This window comes from Lampetra fluviatilis, chromosome 70, assembly GCF_964198595.1.
Source record: "Lampetra fluviatilis chromosome 70, kcLamFluv1.1, whole genome shotgun sequence".
Lineage (NCBI taxonomy): Eukaryota > Metazoa > Chordata > Hyperoartia > Petromyzontiformes > Petromyzontidae > Lampetra > Lampetra fluviatilis.
In genome coordinates, this window is record NC_136344.1 from 2,056,921 (window position 1) to 2,079,871 (window position 22,951).

Here is a 22,951-nt window from a genome sequence, read left to right on the forward strand (position 1 = left end):
GGTGGTGAAGTTGGTGGTGAAGTTGGTGGTGATGTTGTTGTTGTTGTTGATGTTGTTGTTGGTGGTGAAGTTGTTGATGTTGTTGTTGGTGGTGAAGTTGGTGGTGAAGTTGGTGGTGAAGTTGGTGGTGAAGTTGGTGGTGAAGTTGGTGGTGAAGTTGGTGGTGAAGTTGGTGGTGAAGTTGGTGGTGATGTTGTTGTTGTTGTTGATGTTGTTGTTGGTGGTGAAGTTGTTGATGTTGTTGTTCGTGGTGAAGTTGGTGGTGAAGTTGGTGGTGAAGTTGGTGGTGAAGTTGGTGGTGAAGTTGGTGGTGAAGTTGGTGGTGATGTTGTTGTTGTTGTTGTTGTTGGTGGTGAAGTTGTTGATGTTGTTGTTGGTGGTGAAGTTGGTGGTGAAGTTGGTGGTGAAGTTTGTGGTGAAGTTGGTGGTGAAGTTGGTGGTGAAGTTGGTGGTGAAGTTGGTGGTGAAGTTGGTGGTGAAGTTGGTGGTGAAGTTGGTGGTGAAGTTGGTGGTGAAGTTGGTGGTGAAGTTGGTGGTGAAGTTGGTGGTGAAGTTGGTGGTGAAGTTGGTGGTGAAGTTGGTGGTGAAGTTGGTGGTGAAGTTGGTGGTGAAGTTGGTGGTGAAGTTGGTGGTGAAGTTACCATAGAACCAGGCCACCCCCACGGCCTCCATGAAGACCCCAAACAAGATGGCCGTGCCGGCAGCGTAGTGGTCCAGCAGCGTCACCACGTAGATGCCGCCCTGGGGTCACGGGGTCACGGGGAGGTCACGGGGGGTCACAAGGGTCACGGGGGGGCGGGTGAATGAGTGAATGAGCGAGTGAGTGAGTGAGTGAATGAGTGAGTGAGTGTGTGAGTGACTGACTGACTGAGTGAGTGACTGAGTGAGCGAGTGAGCGACCTTGGTGATGGACAAGAGGGCGACACTGAAGTCGAGCATGACCAGGACGAGCGTGAATGAGTGAGTGAGTGAGTGAGTGGGTGAGTGAGCGAGCGAGCGAGCGAGCGACTGACTGAGTGAGTGAGTGGGTGAGTGAGTGAGTGACTGAGTGAGTGACTGAGTGAGTGAATGAGTGACTGAGTGACTGAGTGACTGAGTGAGTGAGTGACTGAGTGACTGAGTGAGTGAGTGACTGAGTGAGTGTGTGAGTGAGTGACTGACTGACTGACTGAGTGAGTGACTGAGTGAGCGAGTGAGCGACCTTGGTGATGGACAAGAGGGCGACACTGAAGTCGAGCATGACCAGGACGAGCGTGAATGAGTGAGTGAGTGAGTGGGTGAGTGAGTGAGCGAGCGAGCGAGTGACTGACTGAGTGAGTGAGTGAGTGGGTGAGTGAGTGAGTGAGTGACTGAGTGAGTGAATGAGTGACTGAGTGACTGAGTGACTGAGTGAGTGAGTGACTGAGTGAGTGAGTGAGTGAGTGACTGAGTGAGTGTGTGAGTGAGTGACTGACTGACTGACTGACTGAGTGAGTGACTGAGTGAGTGAGCGAGCCACCTTGGTGATGGACAAGAGGGCGACACTGAAGTCGATCATGACCAGGATGAGCGTGAATGAGCGAGTGACTGAGTGACTGAGTGAGTGAGCGAGTGAGTGACTGAGCGAGTGACTGAGTGAGTGACTGAGTGAGTGACTGAGTGACTGAGTGACTGAGCGAGTGACTGAGTGAGTGAGTGAGTGACTGAGTGAGTGAGTGACTGAGTGACTGAGTGAGTGACTGAGTGAGCGAGTGAGCGACCTTGGTGATGGACAAGAGGGCGACACTGAAGTCGAGCATGACCAGGACGAGCGTGAATGAGTGAGTGAGTGAGTGAGTGGGTGAGTGAGTGAGCGAGCGAGCGAGCGACTGACTGAGTGACTGAGTGAGTGAGCGAGTGAGTGACTGAGCGAGTGACTGAGTGAGTGACTGAGTGAGTGAATGAGTGACTGAGTGACTGAGTGAGTGAGTGAGTGACTGAGTGACTGAGTGAGTGAGTGACTGAGTGAGTGTGTGAGTGAGTGACTGACTGACTGACTGAGTGAGTGACTGAGTGAGCGAGTGAGCGACCTTGGTGATGGATAAGAGGGCGACACTGAAGTCGAGCATGACCAGGACGAGCGTGAATGAGTGAGTGAGTGAGTGGGTGAGTGAGTGAGTGAGCGAGCGAGCGAGCGAGCGAGTGACTGACTGAGTGAGTGAGTGGGTGAGTGACTGAGTGACTGAGTGACTGAGTGACTGAGTGAGTGAGTGAGTGACTGAGTGAGTGTGTGAGTGAGTGACTGACTGACTGAGTGAGTGACTGAGTGAGTGAGCGAGCCACCTTGGTGATGGACAAGAGGGCGACACTGAAGTCGATCATGACCAGGATGAGCGTGAATGAGCGAGTGACTGAGTGACTGAGTGAGTGAGCGAGTGAGTGACTGAGCGAGTGACTGAGTGAGTGACTGAGTGAGTGACTGAGTGACTGAGTGACTGAGCGAGTGACTGAGTGAGTGAGTGAGTGAGTGAGTGAGTGAGTGAGTGACTGAGTGAGTGACTGAGTGAGTGAGTGAGTGGGTGACTGAGTGAGTGAGTGAGTGAGTGACTGAGTGAGTGTGTGAGTGAGTGACTGACTGACTGAGTGAGTGACTGAGTGAGTGAGCGAGCCACCTTGGTGATGGACAAGAGGGCGACACTGAAGTCGATCATGACCAGGATGAGCGTGAATGAGCGAGTGACTGAGTGACTGAGTGAGTGAGCGAGTGAGTGACTGAGCGAGTGACTGAGTGAGTGACTGAGTGAGTGACTGAGTGACTGAGTGACTGAGCGAGTGACTGAGTGAGTGAGTGAGTGACTGAGTGAGTGAGTGAGTGACTGAGTGAGTGACTGAGTGAGTGAGTGAGTGGGTGACTGAGTGAGTGACTGAGTGAGTGACTGAGTGAGTGACTGAGTGAGTGAGTGACTGAGTGAGTGACTGAGTGAGTGAGCGAGCCACCTTGGTGATGGACAAGAGGGCGACACTGAAGTCGATCATGACCAGGATGAGCGTGAATGAGCGAGTGACTGAGTGACTGAGTGAGTGAGCGAGTGAGTGACTGAGCGAGTGACTGAGTGAGTGACTGAGTGAGTGACTGAGTGACTGAGTGACTGAGCGAGTGACTGAGTGAGTGAGTGAGTGACTGAGTGAGTGAGTGACTGAGTGACTGAGTGAGTGACTGAGTGAGCGAGTGAGCGACCTTGGTGATGGACAAGAGGGCGACACTGAAGTCGAGCATGACCAGGACGAGCGTGAATGAGTGAGTGAGTGAGTGAGTGGGTGAGTGAGTGAGCGAGCGAGCGAGCGACTGACTGAGTGACTGAGTGAGTGAGCGAGTGAGTGACTGAGCGAGTGACTGAGTGAGTGACTGAGTGAGTGAATGAGTGACTGAGTGACTGAGTGACTGAGTGAGTGAGTGAGTGACTGAGTGACTGAGTGAGTGAGTGACTGAGTGAGTGTGTGAGTGACTGACTGACTGACTGAGTGAGTGACTGAGTGAGCGAGTGAGCGACCTTGGTGATGGATAAGAGGGCGACACTGAAGTCGAGCATGACCAGGACGAGCGTGAATGAGTGAGTGAGTGAGTGAGTGGGTGAGTGAGTGAGCGAGCGAGCGAGCGACTGACTGAGTGACTGAGTGAGTGAGCGAGTGAGTGACTGAGCGAGTGACTGAGTGAGTGACTGAGTGAGTGAATGAGTGACTGAGTGACTGAGTGAGTGAGTGAGTGACTGAGTGACTGAGTGAGTGAGTGACTGAGTGAGTGTGTGAGTGAGTGACTGACTGACTGACTGAGTGAGTGACTGAGTGAGCGAGTGAGCGACCTTGGTGATGGATAAGAGGGCGACACTGAAGTCGAGCATGACCAGGACGAGCGTGAATGAGTGAGTGAGTGAGTGGGTGAGTGAGTGAGCGAGCGAGCGAGCGAGCGAGTGACTGACTGAGTGAGTGAGTGGGTGAGTGACTGAGTGACTGAGTGACTGAGTGACTGAGTGAGTGAGTGAGTGACTGAGTGAGTGTGTGAGTGAGTGACTGACTGACTGAGTGAGTGACTGAGTGAGTGAGCGAGCCACCTTGGTGATGGACAAGAGGGCGACACTGAAGTCGATCATGACCAGGATGAGCGTGAATGAGCGAGTGACTGAGTGACTGAGTGAGTGAGCGAGTGAGTGACTGAGCGAGTGACTGAGTGAGTGACTGAGTGAGTGACTGAGTGACTGAGTGACTGAGCGAGTGACTGAGTGAGTGAGTGAGTGACTGAGTGAGTGAGTGAGTGAGTGACTGAGTGAGTGACTGAGTGAGTGAGTGGGTGACTGAGTGAGTGAGTGAGTGACTGAGTGAGTGTGTGAGTGAGTGACTGACTGACTGAGTGAGTGACTGAGTGAGTGAGCGAGCCACCTTGGTGATGGACAAGAGGGCGACACTGAAGTCGATCATGACCAGGATGAGCGTGAATGAGCGAGTGACTGAGTGACTGAGTGAGTGAGCGAGTGAGTGACTGAGCGAGTGACTGAGTGAGTGACTGAGTGAGTGACTGAGTGACTGAGTGACTGAGCGAGTGACTGAGTGAGTGAGTGACTGAGTGAGTGAGTGAGTGACTGAGTGAGTGACTGAGTGAGTGAGTGGGTGACTGAGTGAGTGACTGAGTGAGTGACTGAGTGAGTGACTGAGTGAGTGAGTGAGTGACTGAGTGAGTGACTGAGTGAGTGAGCGAGCCACCTTGGTGATGGACAAGAGGGCGACACTGAAGTCGATCATGACCAGGATGAGCGTGAATGAGCGAGTGACTGAGTGACTGAGTGAGTGAGCGAGTGAGTGACTGAGCGAGTGACTGAGTGAGTGACTGAGTGAGTGACTGAGTGACTGAGCGAGTGACTGAGTGAGTGAGTGAGTGACTGAGTGAGTGAGTGACTGAGTGACTGAGTGAGTGACTGAGTGAGTGAGTGGGTGACTGAGTGGGTGAGTGAGTGAGTGAGTGACTGAGTGAGTGACTGAGTGAGTGAATGAGTGACTGAGTGACTGAGTGACTGAGTGAGTGAGTGACTGAGTGACTGAGTGAGTGAGTGACTGAGTGAGTGTGTGAGTGAGTGACTGACTGACTGACTGAGTGAGTGACTGAGTGAGCGAGTGAGCGACCTTGGTGATGGACAAGAGGGCGACACTGAAGTCGAGCATGACCAGGACGAGCGTGAATGAGTGAGTGAGTGAGTGGGTGAGTGAGTGAGCGAGCGAGCGAGCGAGCGAGTGACTGACTGAGTGAGTGAGTGAGTGAGTGGGTGAGTGAGTGAGTGAGTGACTGAGTGAGTGAATGAGTGACTGAGTGACTGAGTGACTGAGTGAGTGAGTGACTGAGTGAGTGAGTGAGTGAGTGAGTGACTGAGTGAGTGTGTGAGTGAGTGAGTGAGCGAGCCACCTTGGTGATGGACAAGAGGGCGACACTGAAGTCGATCATGACCAGGATGAGCGTGAATGAGCGAGTGACTGAGTGACTGAGTGAGTGAGCGAGTGAGTGACTGAGCGAGTGACTGAGTGAGTGACTGAGTGAGTGACTGAGTGACTGAGTGACTGAGCGAGTGACTGAGTGAGTGAGTGACTGAGTGAGTGAGTGAGTGAGTGACTGAGTGAGTGACTGAGTGAGTGAGTGAGTGGGTGACTGAGTGAGTGAGTGAGTGAGTGACTGAGTGAGTGTGTGAGTGAGTGACTGACTGACTGAGTGAGTGACTGAGTGAGTGAGCGAGCCACCTTGGTGATGGACAAGAGGGCGACACTGAAGTCGATCATGACCAGGATGAGCGTGAATGAGCGAGTGACTGAGTGACTGAGTGAGTGAGCGAGTGAGTGACTGAGCGAGTGACTGAGTGAGTGACTGAGTGAGTGACTGAGTGACTGAGTGACTGAGCGAGTGACTGAGTGAGTGAGTGACTGAGTGAGTGAGTGAGTGACTGAGTGAGTGACTGAGTGAGTGAGTGAGTGGGTGACTGAGTGAGTGACTGAGTGAGTGACTGAGTGAGTGACTGAGTGAGTGAGTGAGTGACTGAGTGAGTGACTGAGTGAGTGAGCGAGCCACCTTGGTGATGGACAAGAGGGCGACACTGAAGTCGATCATGACCAGGATGAGCGTGAATGAGCGAGTGACTGAGTGACTGAGTGAGTGAGCGAGTGAGTGACTGAGCGAGTGACTGAGTGAGTGACTGAGTGAGTGACTGAGTGACTGAGCGAGTGACTGAGTGAGTGAGTGAGTGACTGAGTGAGTGAGTGAGTGACTGAGTGACTGAGTGAGTGACTGAGTGAGTGAGTGGGTGACTGAGTGGGTGAGTGAGTGAGTGAGTGAGTGAGTGACTGAGTGAGTGAATGAGTGACTGAGTGACTGAGTGAGTGAGTGAGTGAGTGACTGAGTGACTGAGTGAGTGAGTGACTGAGTGAGTGTGTGAGTGAGTGACTGACTGACTGACTGAGTGAGTGACTGAGTGAGCGAGTGAGCGACCTTGGTGATGGACAAGAGGGCGACACTGAAGTCGAGCATGACCAGGACGAGCGTGAATGAGTGAGTGAGTGAGTGGGTGAGTGAGTGAGCGAGCGAGCGAGCGAGTGACTGACTGAGTGAGTGAGTGAGTGAGTGGGTGAGTGAGTGAGTGAGTGACTGAGTGAGTGAATGAGTGACTGAGTGACTGAGTGACTGAGTGAGTGAGTGACTGAGTGAGTGAGTGAGTGAGTGAGTGAGTGAGTGACTGAGTGAGTGTGTGAGTGAGTGACTGACTGACTGACTGAGTGAGTGACTGAGTGAGTGAGCGAGCCACCTTGGTGATGGACAAGAGGGCGACACTGAAGTCGATCATGACCAGGATGAGCGTGAATGAGCGAGTGACTGAGTGACTGAGTGAGTGAGCGAGTGAGTGACTGAGCGAGTGACTGAGTGAGTGACTGAGTGAGTGACTGAGTGACTGAGTGACTGAGCGAGTGACTGAGTGAGTGAGTGAGTGACTGAGTGAGTGAGTGACTGAGTGACTGAGTGAGTGACTGAGTGAGCGAGTGAGCGACCTTGGTGATGGACAAGAGGGCGACACTGAAGTCGAGCATGACCAGGACGAGCGTGAATGAGTGAGTGAGTGAGTGAGTGGGTGAGTGAGTGAGCGAGCGAGCGAGCGACTGACTGAGTGACTGAGTGAGTGAGCGAGTGAGTGACTGAGCGAGTGACTGAGTGAGTGACTGAGTGAGTGAATGAGTGACTGAGTGACTGAGTGAGTGAGTGAGTGACTGAGTGACTGAGTGAGTGAGTGACTGAGTGAGTGTGTGAGTGAGTGACTGACTGACTGACTGAGTGAGTGACTGAGTGAGCGAGTGAGCGACCTTGGTGATGGATAAGAGGGCGACACTGAAGTCGAGCATGACCAGGACGAGCGTGAATGAGTGAGTGAGTGGGTGAGTGAGTGAGCGAGCGAGCGAGCGAGTGACTGACTGAGTGAGTGAGTGGGTGAGTGACTGAGTGACTGAGTGACTGAGTGAGTGAGTGAGTGACTGAGTGAGTGTGTGAGTGAGTGACTGACTGACTGAGTGAGTGACTGAGTGAGTGAGCGAGCCACCTTGGTGATGGACAAGAGGGCGACACTGAAGTCGATCATGACCAGGATGAGCGTGAATGAGCGAGTGACTGAGTGACTGAGTGAGTGAGCGAGTGAGTGACTGAGCGAGTGACTGAGTGAGTGACTGAGTGAGTGACTGAGTGACTGAGTGACTGAGCGAGTGACTGAGTGAGTGAGTGACTGAGTGAGTGAGTGAGTGAGTGAGTGAGTGACTGAGTGAGTGACTGAGTGAGTGAGTGAGTGAGTGGGTGACTGAGTGAGTGAGTGAGTGAGTGACTGAGTGAGTGTGTGAGTGAGTGACTGACTGACTGAGTGAGTGACTGAGTGAGTGAGCGAGCCACCTTGGTGATGGACAAGAGGGCGACACTGAAGTCGATCATGACCAGGATGAGCGTGAATGAGCGAGTGACTGAGTGACTGAGTGAGTGAGCGAGTGAGTGACTGAGCGAGTGACTGAGTGAGTGACTGAGTGAGTGACTGAGTGACTGAGTGACTGAGCGAGTGACTGAGTGAGTGAGTGAGTGACTGAGTGAGTGAGTGAGTGACTGAGTGAGTGACTGAGTGAGTGAGTGAGTGGGTGACTGAGTGAGTGACTGAGTGAGTGACTGAGTGAGTGACTGAGTGAGTGAGTGAGTGACTGAGTGAGTGACTGAGTGAGTGAGCGAGCCACCTTGGTGATGGACAAGAGGGCGACACTGAAGTCGATCATGACCAGGATGAGCGTGAATGAGCGAGTGACTGAGTGACTGAGTGAGTGAGCGAGTGAGTGACTGAGCGAGTGACTGAGTGAGTGACTGAGTGAGTGACTGAGTGACTGAGTGACTGAGCGAGTGACTGAGTGAGTGAGTGAGTGACTGAGTGAGTGAGTGACTGAGTGACTGAGTGAGTGACTGAGTGAGCGAGTGAGCGACCTTGGTGATGGACAAGAGGGCGACACTGAAGTCGAGCATGACCAGGACGAGCGTGAATGAGTGAGTGAGTGAGTGAGTGGGTGAGTGAGTGAGCGAGCGAGCGAGCGACTGACTGAGTGACTGAGTGAGTGAGCGAGTGAGTGACTGAGCGAGTGACTGAGTGAGTGACTGAGTGAGTGAATGAGTGACTGAGTGACTGAGTGACTGAGTGAGTGAGTGAGTGACTGAGTGACTGAGTGAGTGAGTGACTGAGTGAGTGTGTGAGTGACTGACTGACTGACTGAGTGAGTGACTGAGTGAGCGAGTGAGCGACCTTGGTGATGGATAAGAGGGCGACACTGAAGTCGAGCATGACCAGGACGAGCGTGAATGAGTGAGTGAGTGAGTGAGTGAGGGTGAGTGAGTGAGCGAGCGAGCGAGCGACTGACTGAGTGACTGAGTGAGTGAGCGAGTGAGTGACTGAGCGAGTGACTGAGTGAGTGACTGAGTGAGTGAATGAGTGACTGAGTGACTGAGTGAGTGAGTGAGTGACTGAGTGACTGAGTGAGTGAGTGACTGAGTGAGTGTGTGAGTGAGTGACTGACTGACTGACTGAGTGAGTGACTGAGTGAGCGAGTGAGCGACCTTGGTGATGGATAAGAGGGCGACACTGAAGTCGAGCATGACCAGGACGAGCGTGAATGAGTGAGTGAGTGAGTGGGTGAGTGAGTGAGCGAGCGAGCGAGCGAGCGAGTGACTGACTGAGTGAGTGAGTGGGTGAGTGACTGAGTGACTGAGTGACTGAGTGACTGAGTGAGTGAGTGAGTGACTGAGTGAGTGTGTGAGTGAGTGACTGACTGACTGAGTGAGTGACTGAGTGAGTGAGCGAGCCACCTTGGTGATGGACAAGAGGGCGACACTGAAGTCGATCATGACCAGGATGAGCGTGAATGAGCGAGTGACTGAGTGACTGAGTGAGTGAGCGAGTGAGTGACTGAGCGAGTGACTGAGTGAGTGACTGAGTGAGTGACTGAGTGACTGAGTGACTGAGCGAGTGACTGAGTGAGTGAGTGAGTGACTGAGTGAGTGAGTGAGTGAGTGAGTGACTGAGTGAGTGACTGAGTGAGTGAGTGAGTGGGTGACTGAGTGAGTGAGTGAGTGACTGAGTGAGTGTGTGAGTGAGTGACTGACTGACTGAGTGAGTGACTGAGTGAGTGAGCGAGCCACCTTGGTGATGGACAAGAGGGCGACACTGAAGTCGATCATGACCAGGATGAGCGTGAATGAGCGAGTGACTGAGTGACTGAGTGAGTGAGCGAGTGAGTGACTGAGCGAGTGACTGAGTGAGTGACTGAGTGAGTGACTGAGTGACTGAGTGACTGAGCGAGTGACTGAGTGAGTGAGTGACTGAGTGAGTGAGTGAGTGACTGAGTGAGTGACTGAGTGAGTGAGTGAGTGGGTGACTGAGTGAGTGACTGAGTGAGTGACTGAGTGAGTGACTGAGTGAGTGAGTGACTGAGTGAGTGACTGAGTGAGTGAGCGAGCCACCTTGGTGATGGACAAGAGGGCGACACTGAAGTCGATCATGACCAGGATGAGCGTGAATGAGCGAGTGACTGAGTGACTGAGTGAGTGAGCGAGTGAGTGACTGAGCGAGTGACTGAGTGAGTGACTGAGTGAGTGACTGAGTGACTGAGCGAGTGACTGAGTGAGTGAGTGAGTGACTGAGTGAGTGACTGAGTGACTGAGTGAGTGACTGAGTGAGTGAGTGGGTGACTGAGTGAGTGACTGAGTGAGTGACTGAGTGAGTGACTGAGTGAGTGTGTGAGTGAGTGACTGACTGACTGACTGAGTGAGTGACTGAGTGAGTGAGCGAGCCACCTTGGTGATGGACAAGAGGGCGACACTGAAGTCGATCATGACCAGGATGAGCGTGAATGAGCGAGTGACTGAGTGACTGAGTGAGTGAGCGAGTGAGTGACTGAGCGAGTGACTGAGTGAGTGAGTGACTGAGTGACTGAGTGACTGAGCGAGTGACTGAGTGAGTGAGTGAGTGACTGAGTGAGTGAGTGACTGACTGAGTGACTGAGTGAGTGACTGAGTGAGTGAGTGAGTGGGTGACTGAGTGAGTGACTGAGTGAGTGACTGAGTGAGTGAGTGAGTGACTGAGTGAGTGACTGAGTGAGTGAGCGAGCCACCTTGGTGATGGACAAGAGGGCGACACTGAAGTCGATCATGACCAGGATGAGCGTGAATGAGCGAGTGACTGAGTGACTGAGTGAGTGAGCGAGTGAGTGACTGAGCGAGTGACTGAGTGAGTGACTGAGTGAGTGACTGAGTGACTGAGCGAGTGACTGAGTGAGTGAGTGAGTGACTGAGTGAGTGAGTGACTGAGTGAGTGACTGAGTGAGTGACTGAGTGAGTGGGTGACTGAGTGAGTGACTGAGTGAGTGACTGAGTGAGTGAGTGAGTGACTGAGTGAGTGACTGAGTGAGTGAGCGAGCCACCTTGGTGATGGACAAGAGGGCGACACTGAAGTCGATCATGACCAGGATGAGCGTGAATGAGCGAGTGACTGAGTGATTGAGTGAGTGAGCGAGTGAGTGACTGAGCGAGTGACTGAGTGAGTGACTGAGTGAGTGACTGAGTGACTGAGTGAGTGAGTGAGTGGGTGACTGAGTGAGTGACTGAGTGAGTGACTGAGTGACTGAGTGAGTGAGTGAGTGGGTGACTGAGTGAGTGACTGAGTGAGTGAGCGAGCCACCTTGGTGATGGACAAGAGGGCGACACTAAAGTCGAGCATGACCAGGACGAGCGTGAAGAGTTTCCGTCGTCGACGCAGCACGGGGAACTCGTCGGAGAGGCCGGTCAGCACCGCCTCCAGCCCTCCCATCTGGGGGGGGGGGGGGGGGGGGGTGAGGAGGTGGTGAGTGGGTGGTGAGTAGGTGGTGAGTAGGTGGTGGTGAGTAGGTGGTGAGTAGGTGGTGGTGGGTGGTGGTGGTGAGTGGGTGGTGAATAGGTGGTGAGTAGGTGGTGGTGAGTAGGTGGTGGTGAGTAGGTGATGGTGGTGGTGAGTGGGTGGTGAATAGGTGTGGTGAGTAGGTGGTGAGTGAGTGGTGAGTGTGTGGTGAGTGTGTGGTGAGTGTGTGGTGAGTGTGTGGTGAGTGAGTGGTGAGTGAGTGGTGAGTAGTAATCACCGCGCTATCCAGGCCCAGAGCGAGCAGCATGATGAAGAAGATGAGTGACCAGGCTGGGGCTACAGGCAGCGTGGCGATGGCTTCGGGGTAGATCACAAACACCAGGCCCGCACCTGGCACAGACAACACACAACAACAACCACAACACAACACACCACAACCACAACAACAACAACAACCAAACAACAACACAACACACAACAACAACCACATAACACACAACAACACTCGGCACATTAGGAAAATGTATATCGGTGTAATTTATTAGAATGTATCATAATCAATACATTAATAATTTATTATAATTTATTATAATTTATGCTAATACATGCGTATGATAATGAGCATGGTATAACTTATTCTCTGCCCCTCCGCCATAATGTGTGCTAGTGCGTGCTAGTGTATGCACTAGCATACACTAGCACGCTAGTGCATGCTAGTGTATGCTAGTGCATGCTAGTGTATGCTAGTGTATGCTAGTGAGTGTGCGTGTGTGCTAGTGCATGCTAGTGCATGCACTAGCATGCACTAGCGTGCTAGTGCATGCTAGTGTATGCTAGTGAGTGTGCGTGTGTGCTAGTGCATGCTAGTGCATGCACTAGCATGCACTAGCATGCTAGTGTATGCTAGTGTATGCTAGTGCATGCTAGTGTGTGCTAGTGTATGCTAGTGAGTGTGCGTGTGTGCTAGTGCATGCTAGTGCATGCACTAGCATGCACTAGCGTGCTAGTGCATGCTAGTGTATGCTAGTGAGTGTGCGTGTGTGCTAGTGCATGCTAGTGCATGCACTAGCATGCACTAGCATGCTAGTGTATGCTAGTGTATGCTAGTGCATGCTAGTGTGTGCTAGTGTATGCTAGTGAGTGTGCGTGTGTGCTAGTGCATGCTAGTGCATGCACTAGCATGCACTAGCGTGCTAGTGCATGCTAGTGTATGCTAGTGAGTGTGCGTGTGTGCTAGTGCATGCTAGTGCATGCACTAGCATGCACTAGCATGCTAGTGTATGCTAGTGTATGCTAGTGCATGCTAGTGTGTGCTAGTGTATGCTAGTGAGTGTGCGTGTGTGCTAGTGCATGCTAGTGCATGCACTAGCATGCACTAGCGTGCTAGTGCATGCTAGTGTATGCTAGTGAGTGTGCGTGTGTGCTAGTGCATGCTAGTGCATGCACTAGCATGCACTAGCGTGCTAGTGCATGCTAGTGTATGCTAGTGAGTGTGCGTGTGTGCTAGTGCATGCTAGTGCATGCACTAGCATGCACTAGCGTGCTAGTGCATGCTAGTGTATGCTAGTGAGTGTGCGTGTGTGCTAGTGCATGCTAGTGCATGCACTAGCATGCACTAGCGTGCTAGTGTATGCTAGTGTATGCTAGTGAGTGTGCGTGTGTGCTAGTGCATGCTAGTGCATGCACTAGCATGCACTAGCGTGCTAGTGCATGCTAGTGTATGCTAGTGAGTGTGCGTGTGTGCTAGTGCATGCTAGTGTATGCTAGTGAGTGTGCGTGTGTGCTAGTGCATGCTAGTGCATGCACTAGCATGCACTAGCATGCACTAGCATGCTAGTGTATGCTAGTGTATGCTAGTGCATGCTAGTGTGTGCTAGTGTATGCTAGTGAGTGTGCGTGTGTGCTAGTGCATGCTAGTGCATGCACTAGCATGCACTAGCGTGCTAGTGCATGCTAGTGTATGCTAGTGAGTGTGCGTGTGTGCTAGTGCATGCTAGTGCATGCTAGTGCATGCACTAGCATGCACTAGCATGCACTAGCATGCTAGTGTATGCTAGTGTATGCTAGTGCATGCTAGTGTGTGCTAGTGTATGCTAGTGAGTGTGCGTGTGTGCTAGTGCATGCTAGTGCATGCACTAGCATGCACTAGCGTGCTAGTGCATGCTAGTGTATGCTAGTGAGTGTGCGTGTGTGCTAGTGCATGCTAGTGCATGCACTAGCATGCACTAGCGTGCTAGTGCATGCTAGTGTATGCTAGTGAGTGTGTGTGTGTGCTAGTGCATGCTAGTGCATGCACTAGCATGCACTAGCATGCACTAGCATGCTAGTGTATGCTAGTGTATGCTAGTGTATGCTAGTGTGTGCTAGTGTATGCTAGTGCATGCTAGTGCACACACTAGCATGCACTAGCATGCACTAGCATGCACTAGCATGCACTAGCACACACGCACACTCACTAGCATACACTAGCATACACTAGCATACACTAGCGTGCTAGTGCATGCTAGTGTATGCTAGTGAGTGTGCGTGTGTGCTAGTGCATGCTAGTGCATGCACTAGCATGCACTAGCGTGCTAGTGCATGCTAGTGTATGCTAGTGAGTGTGCGTGTGTGCTAGTGCATGCTAGTGCATGCACTAGCATGCACTAGCATGCACTAGCATGCTAGTGTATGCTAGTGTATGCTAGTGTATGCTAGTGTGTGCTAGTGTATGCTAGTGCATGCTAGTGCATGCACTAGCATGCACTAGCATGCACTAGCACACACGCACACTCACTAGCATACACTAGCATACACTAGCATACACTAGCATGCACTAGCACGCTAGTGTATGCTAGTGTATGCTAGTGTATGCTAGTGAGTGTGCGTGTGTGCTAGTGCATGCTAGTGCATGCTAGTGCATGCACTAGCATGCACTAGCATACACTAGCACACACTAGCATACACTAGCATACACTAGCATACACTAGCACACACGCACACTCACTAGCATACACTAGCATGCACTAGCACGCTAGTGCATGCTAGTGCATGCACTAGCATGCACTAGCACACACGCACACTCACTAGCACGCTAGTGTATGCTAGTGTATGCTAGTGTATGCTAGTGAGTGTGCGTGTGTGCTAGTGCATGCTAGTGCATGCACTAGCATGCACTAGCGTGCTAGTGCATGCTAGTGTATGCTAGTGAGTGTGCGTGTGTGCTAGTGCATGCTAGTGCATGCACTAGCATACACTAGCATGCACTAGCGTGCTAGTGCATGCTAGTGTATGCTAGTGAGTGTGCGTGTGTGCTAGTGCATGCTAGTGCATGCACTAGCATACACTAGCATGCACTAGCGTGCTAGTGCATGCTAGTGTATGCTAGTGAGTGTGCGTGTGTGCTAGTGCATGCTAGTGCATGCACTAGCATGCACTAGCGTGCTAGTGCATGCTAGTGTATGCTAGTGAGTGTGCGTGTGTGCTAGTGCATGCTAGTGCATGCACTAGCATGCACTAGCATGCACTAGCGTGCTAGTGCATGCTAGTGTATGCTAGTGAGTGTGCGTGTGTGCTAGTGCATGCTAGTGCATGCACTAGCATGCACTAGCATGCACTAGCATGCTAGTGTATGCTAGTGTATGCTAGTGTATGCTAGTGAGTGTGCGTGTGTGCTAGTGCATGCTAGTGTATGCTAGTGCATGCTAGTGTATGCTAGTGCATGCTAGTGTATGCTAGTGCGTGCTAGTGCGTGCTAGTGCATGCTAGTGTGTGCTAGTGCATGCTAGTGTATGCTAGTGCATGCTAGTGTATGCTAGTGTATGCTAGTGCGTGCTAGTGTATGCTAGTGCATGCTAGTGTATGCTAGTGCATGCTAGTGTGTGCTAGTGCGTGCTAGTGCATGCTAGTGTGTGCTAGTGCATGCTAGTGCATGCTAGTGCATGCTAGTGTATGCTAGTGTATGCTAGTGCATGCTAGTGTATGCTAGTGCATGCTAGTGCATGCTAGTGTATGCTAGTGCATGCTAGTGTATGCTAGTGTATGCTAGTGCATGCTAGTGTATGCTAGTGCATGCTAGTGCGTGCTAGTGCGTGCTAGTGCATGCTAGTGCATGCTAGTGCGTGCTAGTGCATGCTAGTGTATGCTAGTGTGTGCTAGTGTATCCTAGTGTGTGCTAGTGTGTGCTAGTGCATGCTAGTGCATGCTAGTGCATGCTAGTGCATGCTAGTGTATGCTAGTGCATGCTAGTGCATGCTAGTGTGTGCTAGTGTGTGCTAGTGTATGCTAGTGTGTGCTAGTGTGTGCTAGTGTATGCTAGTGTGTGCTAGTGTATCCTAGTGTGTGCTAGTGTGTGCTAGTGCATGCTAGTGCATGCTAGTGCATGCTAGTGTGTGCTAGTGTATGCTAGTGTATGCTAGTGTATGCTAGTGTGTGCTAGTGTATGCTAGTGTATGCTAGTGCATGCTAGTGTATGCTAGTGCATGCTAGTGTATGCTAGTGTATGCTAGTGCATGCTAGTGTGTGCTAGTGTGTGCTAGTGTATGCTAGTGCATGCTAGTGTGTGCTAGTGTGTGCTAGTGTATGCTAGTGCATGCTAGTGCATGCTAGTGTGTGCTAGTGTGTGCTAGTGTATGCTAGTGTATGCTAGTGCATGCTAGTGTGTGCTAGTGTGTGCTAGTGTATGCTAGTGTATGCTAGTGTATGCTAGTGTGTGCTAGTGTATGCTAGTGTATGCTAGTGCATGCTAGTGTATGCTAGTGTATGCTAGTGTATGCTAGTGCATGCTAGTGTGTGCTAGTGTGTGCTAGTGTATGCTAGTGCATGCTAGTGTGTGCTAGTGTGTGCTAGTGTATGCTAGTGCATGCTAGTGCATGCTAGTGTGTGCTAGTGTGTGCTAGTGTATGCTAGTGCATGCTAGTGTATGCTAGTGCATGCTAGTGTATGCTAGTGTATGCTAGTGTATGCTAGTGTATGCTAGTGTGTGCTAGTGTATCCTAGTGTGTGCTAGTGTATGCTAGTGCATGCTAGTGTATGCTAGTGTGTGCTAGTGTATGCTAGTGCATGCTAGTGCATGCTAGTGTATGCTAGTGTATGCTAGTGCATGCTAGTGTATGCTAGTGCATGCTAGTGCATGCTAGTGTATGCTAGTGTATGCTAGTGTATGCTAGTGCATGCTAGTGTATGCTAGTGCATGCTAGTGTATGCTAGTGTATGCTAGTGTATGCTAGTGCATGCTAGTGCATGCTAGTGTATGCTAGTGTATGCTAGTGCATGCTAGTGCATGCTAGTGTATGCTAGTGTATGCTAGTGTATGCTAGTGTATGCTAGTGCATGCTAGTGCATGCTAGTGTATGCTAGTGTGTGCTAGTGCATGCTAGTGTATGCTAGTGTATGCTAGTGCATGCTAGTGTGTGCTAGTGTGTGCTAGTGTGTGCTAGTGCATGCTAGTGCGTGCTAGTGTATGCTAGTGTGTGCTAGTGCATGCTAGTGTATGCTAGTGTATGCTAGTGCATGCTAGTGTGTGCTAGTGTGTGCTAGTGCATGCTAGTGTGTGCTAGTGTGTGCTAGTGTGTGCTAGTGTGTGCTAGTGTATGCTAGTGCATGCTAGTGTGTGCTAGTGTGTGCTAGTGCATGCTAGTGTGTGCTAGTGTGTGCTAGTGTATGCTAGTGCATGCTAGTGTGTGCTAGTGTGTGCTAGTGTGTGCTAGTGTGTGCTAGTGTATGCTAGTGCATGCTAGTGTGTGCTAGTGTGTGCTAGTGCATGCTAGTGTGTGCTAGTGTGTGCTAGTGTGTGCTAGTGTGTGCTAGTGTGTGCTAGTGTATGCTAGTGCATGCTAGTGTGTGCTAGTGTGTGCTAGTGCATGCTAGTGTGTGCTAGTGTGTGCTAGTGTGTGCTAGTGTGTGCTAGTGTGTGCTAGTGCATGCTAGTGCGTGCTAGTGTATGCTAGTGTGTGCTAGTGTATCCTAGTGTGTGCTAGTGCATGCTAGTGCATGCTAGTGCATGCACTAGCATGCACTAGCATGCACTAGCACACACTAGCACACACTAGCACACACTAGCACACACTAGCATGCACTAGCATACACTAGCATGCTAGTGCATGCTAGTGTATGCTAGTGCATGCTAGTGTGTGCTAGTGAGTGTGCGACTGACCGTCGGTGGCGACCTTGTGCAGGGGCACGCCGTGCCGCTGGGCCATGAAGCCCAGCACGGAGAAGACGACGAAGCCGCAGAAGAAGCTCGTCACGCAGTTGATGGCGCTCGTGATCATCGCGTCCCTGGCACACGCGTGACGCACCGCGCGTGACGCCACACGTGTGACGCCACGTGTAACATCACGTGTAACACCACGTGACGTCACACGTGGTGTTACACGTGTGACGTCACGTGTAACATCACGTGTAACACCACATGACGTCACACGTGGTGTTACACGTGTGACGTCACGTGTAACACCACGTGACGTCACACGTGTAACACCACGTGACACACCAAGTGTGTCACGTGGTGACAAACCAAGTGTGCGTGGTGGCACGTGGTAGACACAGACAAAGATCCCCCAGGTAGCCTCTAGCAGGGCGGTAGGGGCAAGTGCTGTTAGTTATTTAGACAGAGACAAAGATCCCCCAGGCAGCCTCTAACAGGGCGGTAGGGGCAAGTGTTGCTAGTAGCGAGTAGCAGCAGCCCTCTATAGACACACAGGCAAAGGTCCCCCGTGTAGCCTACAACAGGCTGCAGGGGCAAGTGCTCTTAGCGAGTGGCCCCTTTGAAGGCCGGCTCGGCACACGAGGGGGTGGGTGGCCAGCACCGCACCCGGCCGCCTTTGTCTCTCTAGTGACGATGTTTACTGCACAACCACCGCTACACCAGCTACTCATTTGAGGCTGAGTTGACATAGGGGAGGCCCAAGACCGGTTTAGATAATCGTCGCGTTAACCACTGCTACACTACCGACATTGATGGTGAGACACTGATGGTCTGGGTTCGAGCCCTGGGTCTGGGTGTCTCTCTCTCTCTCAGTGGGGTTCACTAAGCCAGAGACACTGAGGGTCTGGGTTCAATCCCTGGGTCTGGGTGTCTCTCTCCCAGTGGGGTTCACTAAGCCAGAGACACTGAGGGTCTGGGTTCAATCCCTGGGTCTGGGTGTCTCTCTCTCAGTGGGGTCACTAAGCCAGAGACACTGAGAGTCTGGGTTCAATCCCTGGGTCTGGGTGTCTCTCTCCCAGTGGGGGTCACTAAGCCAGAGACACTGAGAGTCTGGGTTCAATCCCTGGGTCTGGGTGTCTCTCTCCCAGTGGGGGTCACTAAGCCAGAGACACTGAGAGTCTGGGTTCAATCCCTGGGTCTGGGTGTCTCTCTCCCAGTGGGGTTCACTAAGCCAGAGACACTGAGAGTCTGGGTTCAATCCCTGGGTCTGGGTGTCTCTCTCCCAGTGGGGGTCACTAAGCCAGAGACACTGAGGGTCTGGGTTCAATCCCTGGGTCTGGGTGTCGATCTCTCAGTGGGGTCACTGAGCCAGAGACACTGAGGGTCTGGGTTCAATCCCTGGGTCTGGGTGTCTCTCTCTCAGTGGGGTCACTAAGCCAGAGACACTGAGAGTCTGGGTTCAATCCCTGGGTCTGGGTGTCTCTCTCCCAGTGGGGGTCACTAAGCCAGAGACACTGAGAGTCTGGGTTCAATCCCTGGGTCTGGGTGTCTCTCTCCCAGTGGGGGTCACTAAGCCAGAGACACTGAGAGTCTGGGTTCAATCCCTGGGTCTGGGTGTCTCTCTCCCAGTGGGGTTCACTAAGCCAGAGACACTGAGAGTCTGGGTTCAATCCCTGGGTCTGGGTGTCTCTCTCCCAGTGGGGGTCACTAAGCCAGAGACACTGAGGGTCTGGGTTCAATCCCTGGGTCTGGGTGTCTCTCTCTCAGTGGGGTCACTAAGCCAGAGACACTGAGAGTCTGGGTTCAATCCCTGGGTCTGGGTGTCGATCTCTCAGTGGGGTCACTGAGCCAGAGACACTGAGGGTCTGGGTTCAATCCCTGGGTCTGGGTGTCTCTCTCTCAGTGGGGGTTCACTGAGCCAGAGACACTGAGGGTCTGGGTTCAATCCCTGGGTCTGGGTGTCTCTCTCCCAGTGGGGGTCACTAAGCCAGAGACACTGAGAGTCTGGGTTCAATCCCTGGGTCTGGGTGTCGATCTCTCAGTGGGGTCACTGAGCCAGAGACACTGAGGGTCTGGGTTCAATCCCTGGGTCTGGGTGTCTCTCTCTCAGTGGGGGTTCACTGAGCCAGAGACACTGAGGGTCTGGGTTCAATCCCTGGGTCTGGGTGTCTCTCTCCCAGTGGGGGTCACTAAGCCAGAGACACTGAGGGTCTGGGTTCGAGCCCTGGGTCTGGGTGTCTCTCTCTCAGTGGGGTCACTAAGCCAGAGACACTGAGGGTCTGGGTTCGAGCCCTGGGCCTGCTGCTGCCTCGTCACCTGAAGCAGTTGTTGCTGGGCTTGTTGTAGCTGGCGAAGGCGATGAGGACCCCGAAGCCGACACCCAACGAGTAGCAGATCTGCGTGGCCGCGTCAATCCAAACCTGCACCGCCAACCCCAAAAAGACAAAAGTTCCAAACGCCAGCCACGTAGCCTCTAGCAGGCTGGAAGGGCAAGTGCTGTTAGCAAGTCACACCTATAGACACACAGATAAAGGTCCCCCGTGTAGCCTCTAGCAGGCTGGAGGGGCAAGTGCTGTTAGCAAGTCACACCTATAGACACACAGATAAAGGTCCCCCGTGTAGCCTCTAGCAGGCTGGAGGGGCAAGTGCTGTTAGCAGGTCACACCTATAGATACACAGACAAAGGTCCCCCGTGTAGCCTCTAGCAGGCTGGAGGGGAAAGTGCTGTTAGCAGGTCACACCTATAGATACACAGATAAAGGTCCCCCGTGTAGCCTCTAGCAGGCTGGAGGGGCAAGTGCTGTTAGCAAGTCACACCTATAGACACACAGATAAAGGTCCCCTGTGTAGCCTCTAGCAGGCTGGAGGGGCAAGTGCTGTTAGCAAGTCACACCTATAGACACACAGATAAAGGTCCCCCGTGTAGCCTCTAGCAGGCTGGAGGGGCAAGTGCTGTTAGCAGGTCACACCTATAGATACACAGACAAAGGTCCCCCGTGTAGCCTCTAGCAGGCTGGAGGGGAAAGTGCTGTTAGCAGGTCACACCTATAGATACACAGATAAAGGTCCCCCGTGTAGCCTCTAGCAGGCTGGAGGGGCAAGTGCTGTTAGCAAGTCACACCTATAGACACACAGATAAAGGTCCCCCGTGTAGCCTCTAGCAGTAGTAGTGGTACCAGTAGGAGTTCTGTGACTTCTAGTCGTAGTATCACTAGTAATAGTATCACTAGTAATAGTATCACTAGTAATAGTATCACTAGTAATAGTATCACTAGTAATAGTATCAGTAGTAATAGTATCACTAGTAATAGTATCACTAGTAATAGTATCACTAGTAATAGTATCACTAGTAATAGTATCACTAGTAATAGTATCACTAGTAATAGTATCACTAGTAATAGTATCAGTAGTAATATAGTAGTATCACTAGTAATAGTATCACTAGTAGTAGTATCACAAGTAATAGTATCACTAGTAATAGTATCACTAGTAATAGTATCACTAGTAATAGTATCACTAGTAATAGTATCACTAGTAATAGTATCACTAGTAATAGTATCACTGGTAATAGTATCACTAGTAATAGTATCACTAGTAATAGTATCACTAGTAATAGTATCACTAGTAATAGTATCACTGGTAGTAATAGTATCACTAGTAATAGTATCACTAGTAATAGTATCACTAGTAATAGTATCACTAGTAATAGTATCACTGGTAATAGTATCACTAGTAATAGTATCACTAGTAATAGTATCACTAGTAATAGTATCACTAGTAATAGTATCACTGGTAGTAATAGTATCACTAGTAATAGTATCACTAGTAATAGTATCACTAGTAATAGTATCACTAGTAATAGTATTACTAGTAATAGTATCACTAGTAATAGTATCACTAGTAATAGTATCACTAGTAATAGTATCACTAGTAATAGTATCACTGGTAATAGTATCACTAGTAATAGTATCACTAGTAATAGTATCACTAGTAATAGTATCACTAGTAATAGTATCACTGGTAGTAATAGTATCACTAGTAATAGTATCACTAGTAATAGTATCACTAGTAATAGTATCACTGGTAGTAATAGTATCACTAGTAGTAGTATCACTAGTAGTAGTATCACTAGTAATAGTATCTATCACTAGTAATAGTATCACTAGTAGTAGTAGTATCACTAGTAATAGTATCACTAGTAATAGTATCACTGGTAGTAGTAGTATCACTAGTAATAGTATCACTGGTAGTAATAGTATCACTAGTAGTAGTATCACTAGTAATAGTATCACTAGTAATAGTATCACTGGTAATAGTATCACTAGTAATAGTATCACTAGTAATAGTATCACTAGTAATAGTATCACTAGTAATAGTATCACTGGTAATAGTATCACTAGTAATAGTATCACTAGTAATAGTATCACTGGTAATAGTATCACTAGTAATAGTATCACTAGTAATAGTATCACTAGTAGTAGTATCACTAGTAATAGTATCACTAGTAATAGTATCACTAGTAATAGTATCACTGGTAATAGTATCACTAGTAATAGTATCACTGGTAGTAATAGTATCACTAGTAATAGTATCACTAGTAATAGTATCACTAGTAATAGTATCACTAGTAGTAGTATCACTAGTAATAGTATCACTAGTAATAGTATCACTAGTAATAGTATCACTAGTAATAGTATCACTGGTAATAGTATCACTGGTAGTAATAGTATCACTAGTAATAGTATCACTAGTAATAGTATCACTGGTAGTAATAGTATCACTAGTAATAGTATCACTAGTAGTAGTAGTATCAGTGTAAACCTACAGCGGGCTCGCGAAGGCGTGACAGGTCCACACTGAGGTAGGCCTTGCTGTAGTAGTATCACTAGTAATAGTATCACTAGTAATAGTATCACTGGTAGTAGTAGTATCACTGGTAGTAGTAGTATCAGTGTAAACCTACAGCGGGCTCGCGAAGGCGTGACAGGTCCACACTGAGGTAGGCCTTGCTGTAGTAGTATCACTAGTAATAGTATCACTGGTAGTAGTAGTATCACTGGTAGTAGTAGTATCAGTATAAACCTACAGCGGGCTCGCGAAGGCGTGACAGGTCCACACTGAGGTAGGCTTTGATGCCATCGACGGCTCCGGGAAGAGAGGCGCCTCGGATGAGCAGAACCACGAGGACCAAGTAGGGCAGCGTGGCGGTGACGTAGACAACCTACACACACACAGACAGACACACACACACAGACAGACACACACACACAGACAGACACACACACACACACACAGACACACACACACAGACACACACACACAGACACACACACACACAGACACACACACACACACAGACACACACACGGACAGACACACACACACAGACACACACACACACACACAGACAGATACACACACACACAGACACACACACAGA

General features: G+C 50.6%; 1 protein-coding gene across 1 annotated transcript in view; it reads right to left on the reverse strand.

Moving 5' to 3' along the window:
- Positions 1-22,951, reverse strand: part of LOC144952836 (sodium-dependent dopamine transporter-like) — a 50,834-nt gene that overhangs the window by 20,596 nt on the left and 7,287 nt on the right. Inside the window, exons 5-10 of the mRNA XM_078883305.1 lie at positions 22,598-22,732; positions 19,828-19,931; positions 17,518-17,642; positions 11,662-11,774; positions 11,229-11,357; positions 642-741 (exon numbers count right to left, since the gene is read on the reverse strand). Of these exons, the coding sequence (XP_078739431.1) occupies positions 642-741; positions 11,229-11,357; positions 11,662-11,774; positions 17,518-17,642; positions 19,828-19,931; positions 22,598-22,732 (706 nt within the window). The remainder of the gene's footprint in view (positions 1-641; positions 742-11,228; positions 11,358-11,661; positions 11,775-17,517; positions 17,643-19,827; positions 19,932-22,597; positions 22,733-22,951) is intronic.